This window comes from Gymnoscopelus microlampas (assembly GCF_963454915.1).
Source record: "Gymnoscopelus microlampas genome assembly, chromosome: 8".
Classification (NCBI taxonomy): Eukaryota; Metazoa; Chordata; class Actinopteri; order Myctophiformes; family Myctophidae; genus Gymnoscopelus; species Gymnoscopelus microlampas.
Window position 1 is genome coordinate 18,286,427 of NC_139945.1, and position 12,302 is coordinate 18,298,728.

At 43.8% G+C, this 12,302-nt stretch overlaps 1 protein-coding gene across 2 annotated transcripts in view; it reads right to left on the reverse strand.

The window, feature by feature from the left end:
* The window catches only part of stard10 (StAR related lipid transfer domain containing 10), a 53,120-nt gene extending 45,325 nt beyond the window's left edge, over nt 1-7,795 (reverse strand). Inside the window, exons 1-2 of one of the 2 annotated variants that reach the window (XM_084064386.1) lie at nt 7,400-7,795; nt 6,738-7,185 (exon numbers count right to left, since the gene is read on the reverse strand). In XM_084064386.1, the coding sequence (XP_083920512.1) occupies nt 6,738-6,902 (165 nt within the window). In that variant the 5' untranslated portion in view covers nt 6,903-7,185; nt 7,400-7,795. Of the gene's footprint in view, nt 1-6,737; nt 7,197-7,399 lie in introns of both variants that reach the window. The other variant, XM_084064387.1, reaches the window with a different exon arrangement.
* Between the last annotated feature and the right edge of the window lie 4,507 nt (nt 7,796-12,302).

Below are 12,302 nucleotides of genomic sequence, written 5' to 3' on the forward strand. Positions count from 1 at the left end.
ACCCCCCAAAATAATCATATTTGAACTGGGGACCCCCCAAAATAATCATATTTGCCATATGAATATAAAAATTGTTTGTTGATTAATTTTGATGCAGTAATATTCTTTTTTTCTTGTCTTCCCCCCCCGCCCCTTTTTCTTTAGGTATTGAATTGTCACTTCATTGTCATACGATGGTGTTGCTTTGCCAATATACAAGCTACATGCGACAGGGCACACGTTCAGTGTTGCCAGATTCTGTGAGAGAAACAAGCAACCAGGTCTAGGAAAACCAGCCCAAATGAAGCAACTATGGGCCACATCGCGATGCGACGCGCTGTGAGCTTGTACTGTAGATCGGCTATTTTCAAATAAAACCTTGCAGGGAAATTATAATACGCAGATCTGGCAACCCTGCACACGTTGTAGATTGGTTATTTCCCTGTAGCGTACAATACCGTCATACGGAAAAGTACAAACCAGGTGCACGCCATGTTCACTCACCACCACTCATGCATCCGCTAACTGAGCATCCATGCTTTTATTTTAACTATAAATAGAAGTATCTTTATCTATCGCATTTGAACACACACAAGCGGAAATAGACAGCACACATATAAACATGATGCCGGCAATGACACACATTTGTGTCTGTACAGGCTTGCACTCAGACACACACACACACACACACACACACACACACACACACACACACACACACACACACACACACACACACACACACACACACACACACACACACACACACACACACACACACACACACACACGCGCACAAACACACGCACGCACGCAAGATGTACATTCAACGCATTCAACTGGGGGGGGGGGGGGGGGGGCTGGGGAGGCACTGAATTGAATGGAAATCAACCTGTTGTAACTGTCATATTTATCTAATGTCTCCTTGCTGTCTCTGTTTGTAGAGCGGGAAACACACCTGTCCTCTATGAATACATGCGCACGCACGCACGCACGCACACACACACACACAGTACCAGTCCCTCCTTGAACACACATAAAATACACTCCAAAGGATTAGGCAAATAAGGGCAACTTACTCAAGTTACACACGCACGCACGCACGCACGCACGCACGCACGCACGCACGCACGCACACACACACACACACACACACACACACACACACACACACACACACACACACACACACACACACACACACACACACACACACACACACACACACACACACACACACACACACACACACACACACAGATACAACAGACTTTTATTGTACTAAGCAACATACTGTACTTGTCCAAGAACATTCCGTTGACTTATTATATTAATTTCCATAACCTCTCTATATCTTTTTGCTCTCTCCAAGCGGTTTGAATTTGAATGAAGTGATAGATACTGTAGCAAATGGATGACTTTCACACAAGCACTGGAGGGCAGTGGTGTAAAGTAACTATGTACATTTACTCCAGCCCTATTTTATACCTAGGCTATTTGAAAATAGCCGATCTACAAGCTCACAACGTGTCGCAATGCGACGCGTTGTGAGCTTGTAGATCTGCTATTTTCAAACATTTTAGTACTTTTACTTTTGGTACTTTAAGTACATTTTGATACCAATACTTTTGTACTTTTACTCAAGTAACTTTTGAATTCCGGACTTTTACTTGTAACAGAGTATTTCTACATTGCAGGATTGATACTTTTACTTAAGTAAAACATTTGAGTACTTTTTCCACCACTTCTGGAGGGTGAGAACAACACAGCTGCATGGTAGACATGATCTACCAAACCAGGAAAGGGTTAACCACTTCAACCCAAATGGACCTGAGTTATTTACAGTACTTCGACCGCTTTTTTTTCACTCTACACCAAATTCCTTCACCAAGATATAGCCGATCTACAAGCTGACAGCGTTTTTGGTGCAAATGTTCTCCAGAATATGGATGATGCTGGCCTGGGGTTGAAATGGTTAACCCATTGAGACCTGAAGCCGATTCTACATGTCTCCTAAATCTCAACAGTTTTCTGAAAAACGTGTGTTTCTATATCAGTGGTGCTCAATCTTTTTCATGTCAAGGACCCCCAGAATTATATGTATTTGGCCGCGGACCCCCATCAAAATATTTTGTTCCAGAGACCCCCAGAAGCAAAGATTTGAGTTAAAAATGTTCGCTTTAAATATATATCTATTCAAAGATTTGCACACATTTTCACGATTTTTCAAAAATAGCAGATCTACAAGCTCGTAGCGCAGCACTCGGTGCCGCGCTATGAGCTTGTAGATCTGCTATTTTTGAATAGCCCAAAGTGTAAAATAATGCTTTTTAGCCCAAACCTAAAAATGACACAGCTCCAGGTCTTAATGGGTTAAAATGGACATGTAAGGGTCCACTGTGAGAGTTTAATTAAAACTCATGATTTTGCTGTGTAGCTCAAAAGAAAAAGAGTCCTGCCTCAATGCACCTGGAACTGAAGTGTATATCACACACACACACACACACACACACACACACACACACACACACACACACACACACACACACACACACACGCACACACACGCACACGCACACCTGTACCTGTGCCACATCACCCATACTGTGAAGCCCTGAGTGTTTGTTTAACTCTGAGAAGGTACAAATGGACCCGAAAGGTTTTTGTTTTGTTTTAGAGTGCAGCTGAATAATCACTCGCCTTTTCACATCCTGTTCCACACAGACAGACACACATGCACGCACATACATGCACATATACCGTACATGCACGTGCGCACACACACACACACACACACACACACACACACACCCCTCCCTTAAGTAAATACCTAATGGCAAGCTCTCTCCCTGAACCCGGACAGACACACGCGCACGCAGTCTCTCGCGCGCGCGCGCACACACACACACACACACACACACACACACACACACACACACACACACACACACACACACACACACACACACACACACACACACACACACACACACACACACACACACACACACACACACACACACACACACACACACACACTAAAGAATTAACTTTAGGTAATATATTCTATATCTTTGGTCTGCCTCCAAACAGAGCATGGTCAGGTTTCTATGGATGGTTTCTATGGATATCTATACATCATCTGTATACGGTATACGTAGAGCTTTGATCCTTTGACCTGTTCTTTTCTTATTACCTCTCCTGCTCTAATCCTCTCTCTTCTTAGGAAAACTACAAATGGCACAAAGTGCACACGGAAAAAAAAGATGATACTCTCCTTCTAGGCCTGTCACAATGATTACATAATCGTCTGATCACAATTATTTGAGATAATCGCAATTATTGTTGCATAATCGTTTCCATTGTTGAAAGATTTTCACACATTTTCAAATATTAAAAATAGCAGAAATAGCAGATCTACAAGCTTGCAACGCGTTGCGTTGCAAGCTTGTAGATCTGCTATTTCTGCTACTTTCACATGAATAAAAATGATTAAATATGTCAATAATGTCTTTGTATATTTCAGCTATTTGTCATATCTGCCTTGTGCAATTTGTTTTATCGCGAAGCCTAAAAGGCTTTATACAGTATGTTCCAATGTGCAACGGCCAAGCACGCAATTAAATCGTTAATCGCCAATTATTTGCGTGACAATTAATCGTCAACTTAAATGTGTAACGGTGACAGCCCTACCTCCTGTCACAGCTGTAAAGCCTGTGATGTGACAACAACAACAACGATGATTCTGATTCTATTCTTCTGCTAAAAAAAACAGCACAGGTTTTCTACACCAATGAACATCAGCTGATGTCATCAAACAGCCAGTTCGTGCCGCCAGCTGCAGTTTTCAGTGTCAGAGAATGAGGAACTGGCTCGGTTTTCATAGAGTCTAGAGAAGATTCTACACCGACACATGTGACAAAAGTGGGCCGTCAGCAGCATGTGCAACGGGGGGGGGGGTGGGTCGGGGGGGGAGTGTAATGTAATTTCATCGCTGTCGGGTGAAAACCTTGTACTTTTGGACATACACAATCTGTGTTCCAATGTAGTTATTATTTAGTCACAAGCCCTTGTTGATATGCCCCTCCCCCCCGTTAAATCACATCACGACATGTTGTGAACTTGTTGATCGGCTATTTTTGCTACTTTTCTGTGACACTGTGATATGACGAAGTGGGGCAATAATTTACAAAGAAACGTATATGTAGATACAAGGTTTCTGTCTCGACAGCGATGATTTGCATATTGATGATTTGGACAACAGGACTTCCATATGACATCAGGAGCTGTTGCATTTGAGGGTTCTGAACTCTGGATTCAGTGTAACACCAGATGGATGCCTGCACACACTCAGCTTTTTCATTTCAAGGACCCCCAAAACGATATGTATTTGGTCGCCGACCCCCATCTCAAAATATGTTGTTCCAGGGACCCCCCCCCAGAAGCAAAGATTTGAGTTAAAATGTTCGCTTTAAAACAATATATATATTCTACGATTTGCACATTATTTTCACGCTTTTTCAAAAATAGCAGATCTATATCTGCTATTTTTGTATAGCCAAAGTGTTAAATAATGCATTTTTAACTCAAATCAAAAAGTGACACAGATGCGTTCCAGGTCTTAATGGGTTAAATTTGCCTTATGACGCAAACGTTCTTTTGTAGGACTATAATGATATACTGTACTAGCCTGTGTTGTAATGAACATGGGAGCAGTGGTGTAAAGTAACTAAGTACATTTACTTAAGTACTGTACTTGAGTACAATTTTGAGGTATTTGTACTTTACTTGAGTATTTCCAATTTCCAATACTTTTACTTCACTACTCCACTACATCTCGGAGGCAAATATTGTACTTTTACTCCACTACAGTTCTTTAGTTACTAGTTACTTTTCAAATTATAAATTATTACATTATAAAACATACATTAACCACTTTAGCCCTATTTTTTTACCTAGGCTATTTGAAAATAGCCGATCTACAAGCTCACAACGCGTCGCGATGCGACGCGTTGTGATCTGCTGTGATTTTCAAATATTTAGTACTTTTACTTTTGATGCCAATACTTTTGTACTTTTACTCAAGTACATTTTTTGTTCTGGACTTTTACTTGTAACAGAGTATTTTTATAGTGCAGTATTGGTACTTTTACTTAAGTAAAGAATTTGAGTACTTTTTCCACCACTGCATGGGACTTCCCTGTTCTCCCGGTCTGTCACTCAGTGAAAGTGACAGAGAACACATATGGTGACGTGGCAGGAAAGAGCAGAAATTGCATCATACTGATACTGTGTACATGATCTCATCACACGCATCAAGGCTACATACTGTAGGTGTGAAAAGGACAGCATGTGCCACAAGAACTGTTACATTAGTGTGCTTACATTCCTTGGGGGGGGTACCAGGGGGTCCCCGGCAAAATGTGTTAATAGCGTCACAATCATTTTAACCACTTTAACCACATGTTATACTTTGGCTATTAAAAAATAGAAGATATACAAGCTCATAGAGCTATGACCTTGTAGATATGCTATTTTGTTTTTTTTAAATCGTGAACATTTGTGCAAATCTTTGAATATATATTTTTCAAACTGAACATGTTTAACCCAAATCTTTGCTTCTGGGGGGGTCACTGTCACAAAATATGAGATGGGGGTCCACAGCCAGATATGCATCATTTTGGGGGTCCTTCACATGAAGAAAGTTTGAGAACCACTGCTGTAGGCACATCAACATGTCATAAAACATGTGCCACTGTTTTGGTCTGTTTATTTCTTACTGAGGGCAGCATTAACCGCTATTTTTATACCCGGAATGGCATACTATAACACTCACTGCAATCATAAAGGAGTTTGATAATGTACAAATCCATTTGCTTATACATCTGTGCACTCTCAGAGTTAAATCAAAGCTGCAATCCGTAAATATGAGGTAGGTATGAGCTTCAGGCAGTACTACTCGTCAGCCAGTATAGGTGTCCTACCCGACACCAGGGTCTAAAGGTCTCAATGGGGAGACCACCTACCAAATACTGCAGATCATGTGCTAGTTATATCCTATTATCCCTTATTCATTATAATTAAATAAATTCTGGATAGAAGTTTTAAGGGGCCAGCCCAATGGACATGACACATACTCAACCAGTGTCATTAATTTATATTTATACATTTATAAAGCTCTAAATGGTCTGGCACCTTCCTACATCTATGACTGCCTGCCTAGATATGTTCCAAACCGGCCCCTCCTCAGGTCTTCAAGTGCTGACCTGCTCGAGGTGCCTGCAATGACTTATAAAAAACACGGTGAAGCAGCATTCTGCTTCTACGGACCGACAGCGTGGAATAAACTCCCATTACACCTAAGACAGGCAGCCTCTGTTGATAGCTTTAAAGCACAGCTCAAGACCTACTTATTCACTCTTGCTTTTAGCTGATTTTTTTTTTTAAATCTCTGTGTTGTTATCCATGTCCTCACTGTATTGCCTGATTCACTGCCTTTTTTCTATGATTTTAATGTTGTTTTATGCTTTTGCTTTTCTTTTTTGCTTTATTGTTAAATTAGTTGTCACTGTAATTGTATTCTTGCTCTGTAAAGCACTTTGAGCTGCATTTCATGTCATGAAAAGTGCTATACAAATAAAATGTATTATTATTATTATTAATGTAATGATTTATAATACGTTCTTATCATAATAATAATAATAATAATAATAATAATAATAATACAAATGAGGCTCGAGGGACTCAGGTGGTCTTACTTTGATCTTGTGGATGGACTTCTCCTCGTCCATGGACTGGGTCCACACCGTGATGCCCGACTTGTTGTAGGTGAGACTCCAGCCCTCCTCGCACAGACACTCCGCCTTGAAGCTGGCGAAGGCCCGGTCGTCCGGGATGGTCACACTCCCACTGACCCCTGACATGGGTGGAGATGATGCCGATGATGATGATGATGATGATGATGATGATGGAGGAGCACCTCACAGGCGGAGGGGTGAATGGATGGATGATGGGATGGATGAATGCAGAAGGAAGCGCCACCCGGGATACAGGAGAAGGAGTCCAGTCCAGATGTAAGGAGTCTGTCTAGTCCAGATGATGATGATGATGATGATGATGATGGGATGGACGCAGAGGGAAGCACCCAGGCTACAGAAGAAGGAGTCCAGTCCAGTCCAGTCCTCTTGGTCCCTAGCTGTTCAGTTCCTGGGGAATAACTTCTCTTAATTAGATTTTCTTCTTCTGCAAGAAGCTTTTGTAGCCTTTAAACCACCCGAGAGCCGCGTCTTGTGATGATGTGAGTGCGTGTGGCCGTGCGTGTGGCCGTATGCGTGTGTGTGTGTGTGTGTGTGTGTGTGTGTGTGTGTGTGTGTGTGTGTGTGTGTGTGTGTGTGTGTGTGTGTGTGTGTGTTCTACCTACCTCCTCTCCCTCTCCCTCTACCGCTATTCCTCAACAACAAACAAACTGCAATCAAACAGCGTGCAGAACAACACACCACACAAGTCCCGATAGCCTGTCAGAAGTGATCGATCTCTTTTTCCATTGATCGCTGTCGATGAGATAAGTTTCAGCCACCAGACCATAGAGCTATAATAATAGAATATGACAGACAGTCTCTGTTCCACACAACCATATGGTACGGTTTCCGCGTCTCTCTCTCTCTCCCTCTCTCTCTGCGTGAGTGTGTGTCGCTCTCTCTCTCTTTCTCTCTTTCTCTCTCTCTCTCTCTCTCTCTCTCTCTGTGTCTCTCTCTCCCTTTCCTTCTCTCTTTCCCACTCTCTGTCTCAGCGCTCTCTCTCTCTCTCTCTCTCTCTCTCTCTCTCTCTCTCTGAGTCTGTGCTCTCTCTCTCTCTCTCTCTCTCTCTCTCTCTCTCTCTCTCTCTCTCTCTCTCTCTCTCTCTCTCAATTCAATTCAACTGTCTCTCTCTCTAATACAAGCACAGTGCAGATTGGATAGATATATTATAGATAGACTATACACTAAACAGATATAGAGGAGGTAGAATGGATCAGATGTTGCGGGTTGCAGGTGGTCGGGGATGCGGTGAGGAAGAGGGAGGATGCGGTGAGGAAGAGGAGGATGCGGTGGGAGGGAGGGAGGGGGGGACGCAGCGACGTGGAGGCTTGATTGACAGCCCAGGGTGGGACCGCCTCCTCCTTTTCCTCCTCCTTCCGCGAGGTAGCTCCATAAAGAACCTCTCACTCCGCTATACAGCTCGGAGATGAGGTTCTATGTCGTTCTCATGCAGGATCGGGCGAACGTCCGCCAAGGCTCCGCTGTTTACCCTTTTGTATACATCGTATCCCAAAACTAATGGTAGATTCCAAACCGCACGGATGTTTAAGGTTTGGTCGGGGGCATAATATTTTAGGTCGGGAGCGAAACTACCCGTTAAATCTCTTATTTAGTGAGCCTGTGGCCATGTTTCCCATTGTAGCCAAACCGGGAGCAGTACAGGCTGACTAAATAAGCGATGCGTGGTCATCATGGGCTTTTCTCCACCTCCCCTTCCTCCTCTCGTGTCGTGTCACCAGAACCTCTGTTGTCCCTGTCACCTGTGGGGGGGAGGCCTGGTTTCTATTTAGTGTTCAGTGCTCAGATCCGGTCTAGAGCCCGCCTACTGCAGCCGGTGTATGTCACCGGGGCCTGCCATGTACGCACGTACGGTTTCCGTATCCGCCACAGACCGGATATCGTTCCCAGTCTACGTCGTCTGAACATTTAAGACAAAATGTACGGTACTGAAAGTGGGTTCATTTGAACACATATGGACATGATTGACATCTGCTGGCGAAATGGGTGTATTGCAGTCAAAATCATGTGACGCAGCATGCTGCATAACTTGAGTTTGAAATTCAGTTTGACTAAACTAAACTAAAGTGGTGGAAAAAGTAGGCTACTCACATTTTTTACTTCAAAAAAATGTGTGTCTGTTACGTAAAAGTATCATTACTGCAACGTAGACAAAAGTCCAGTATTAAAAATGTACTTGAGTAAAAGTACAAAAGTATTTGGCATAAAAATATACTTATTAAGTACCAAAAGTAAACGTACTTATTATGCAGAATGTCCGATTTCACAAGTTTTCTAATGATTAAAATGCATAATAAAAATTATTTGAAAATAGCAGATCTACAAGCTCACACGTTGTGAGCTTGTTGATCGGCTATTTTCAAGTAGCCGAAGTAGGCCTATATTATGTAGGGAAGTGGTTGATTGTTTTGTAATAATAATAAAAATCTACAAAGTAACTAGTAACTAAGTTTTCAAACGATTGTAGTGGAGTAAAAGTAGCCTACAATATTTGCCCCTGTTATGTAGTGGAGTAGAAGTAAAAGTTTTTAAAATTGGAAGTACTCCAGTAAAGTAAAAAAATACCCCAAAGTTGTACTTAAGTACAGTCCAAAATGAAAACAAAATAATATTTGAAAATGGTGTTAAGTAATGTAAGGTATACATGATGTGAACATGCACAGTGCATCATTATTATGAGACTTAATTTTATCCTTCAACATTGTTTCCTGGATGTACAGGTTTTGCTAGCCTGACACTCAGCCTGGATTTTCATTTCGTTTCACTCCATTATTCAGTCTGAAAGCCCTCACCAGACCCTGAATGCGAGGCAAGTGATTCAGGGGGTGAAGCCAGGCTAAGGTTTTGCAGCAATTTGTAGCAATTGTAGAAATATTATTAGACCTTAATTGTCGAACGTATACGCATGTTCTAATCATGTATACTTTACTTAACTTAATACAAAAATTGGCAAAAATATTTTGTACATTTGGAAGAAATAGCCAATTTAACACAGAGGTGCCCACACTTCCTTGGTGCCCACCTATCCTCTTACCAGAGGAGACACCCCAGCCAAGAGGGTACGGGGGGGATGAAAGCAAACGTTTCCATGAAACCTAGGCAGGTCCGACAAGACAAGTAAGGTACGAGGAGAACCACTTGATTCTCGTCCTACTAAATGCCAAAGGTCATAAAGGGGCGTCCGGGAGAAGCTGATGGTTCACAGTGTCAAATGCTGCAGATAGAGGGTGAGGGGGGGGGGGGGGGGCAGCCTGCCCTGAAGTGCCTCTGTGTCTGTGAGAAGTGCTGTTTCAGTGGAGGGGGCTGGCTTAAATTCTGACTGGTTTAGTTAGGATCCAACTAGTTTCGCATGGCCAGCCGCTCCGTCTACTCCCTGCCTGCCTCAGGCCTGAGGCAGGCAGGGAGACGCCAGGGAGACGCCAACCGGAACCCACCACTGCAGAACACGATTTTATTTTCCTTTTTTCTAAACCGGATCACACGGCTCAGTTTTAGAATGAATACCAGGCTTTCCTCCGTGCTGGTGCTGGATCTTTATGCTCTACAGTTCAACTGGTAGCAGCCTGACATGCTACCATGTTGTTGCTTCTCCACCGATGCACGTAACTTCAAGGCCGCTTCCTTTCACCTTTTCACCTTGAGGAGTTTCACCGGGAGGAGGACGTAACACATGGAACACGCCATTATTCTTCCTAGTTCCGGAACCCACTGAACAGGCAGCCTGACCAAACTGTAGGAGTTGGTAGAGCGCCGATGGAGATCGCCCTTTCGGCCAAACACATAATTGTGACTCCAACTCAACAATTTTTAGAATACAATTATTATAAATACAATTTACTTCAAATGATATGATGGCTATAAACCAAATAATCTGTGAAAGAAGTAAATCATTCAAATTGAAACTTTTTGTTGCATGTGACATCAAATCACATGCTACAAGAAAACAGACATCCAAGACATACTGTACATACAATACACATAGCACAGCATCATGACTTCACATTACCAGGCATTACATTAGCACCTTTCTACCAATTTGACGCAATTGGTAGAAAGGTGATTTCCAACATGGACTGCATTGAAAACAATTGAACCCCATTCACCTTGCATGTAGATTGGCATTTTATGAAAGAAGTTAGCCCCCTTTCCACCATGATGCTTCGCTAAAAAGCAGTTATGGTGAACAATGTTACCACTTGCCTGGCCACCGATCCGCCATTGTGGTTGGTTTATGTGTTCGATAGAGAGCTCGATAGTCGCCATACATGTGTGTTCACCCGGAAACAGCTGTTGCGTCACGCGTCGTTGGTTGCTTGGTTACGTGTGTCACACGACCATACGGTCACGACTTGCCCTTTATGACGTAGAGGTGACGTTGCATAATTTGGTCCATAAAAGGTAACTTCACAGCAATCCACGTGTCAGTGTGCAAGTGACAAAGAAGGATAGAGGACATAAGAGGACGTGCGATACGCCAAAGAAGGCAACAGAACAAAAAAGGAGAACACTGGTGTGTTTAGAGCCCCGTCTCACTAAAAGGATGTTGAGCCAGTCTGGATTGGCACAATCAGGAAATGGGTCGGTTTTAGAGGGGGGTATGGGTCACGGTCCAGGAGCTGTTGAGGGTGGGATTCATACCGTTGTCTACAAACCCCCAGTAAACAAGTCAAACGTGGGAGTCGATATGCAGGGAGTAATGTTGGACCCGGGTGTAGATAGCACACCCTTATACAGCAGGTCCGAAAGTGACTCCAACAGGACGGCAGATGGCCCCATGGGTGCAACTCAGGACAGCTGGAGACGTGTGACAGAGCGTGAGAGAGGGGGGGAGGCGGCATGCCCACGAGCAAAACCCAAGAAGACACGTGGGCGTGTGAAGATAGAAATAAAATTCATCCGGGACAAGTTTAAGCGCCTGACAACCTTCAGCAAGCGGAAAAAGTATATAATAAAGAAGGCCAAGGAGCTCGCCACGCTGACAGGGACCCAGGTTCTTGTGCTGGCGGCCAGTGAAACGGGCCGCATCCACCAATGGGCCACCCCTAAGTTCCAGCCCATATTCGATAGCGAGCAAGGCAAAGCCCTGATCCAAATGTGCCTCGAATCCTCGGACGTTCCGCAGCAGACTGATCGGTCCACAGATCCACCCAAGAGCCCCACAGGCTTCAGGGAGACGGACGTAGCCTTCCAGGTGTCTGAGACAGAAGGCCCGGGGCACACTGAGGATGCCAGTCTAGGTCCCACCACCATGCAGATGAGCGAGGGACCATACTACCTGCCTATAAATGTAATGCCAAACACTCCATTTGAACCCCCCACCATTTCTTCTCGCCAGCTGCATTACCTGCAGCAGCAAATGCATCCATGCACCATCCATTCTTCCCCCAATGGCCCCACAACCATTTCTCTGTGCCAGCTGCAGCAGCACTCCCTGGCTCGCCAATGGTGAGTGGGCAGCAGCAGCAGCAGTAACCTGACCGAGCTCTAACAGGTGGTGAAGATGCACAG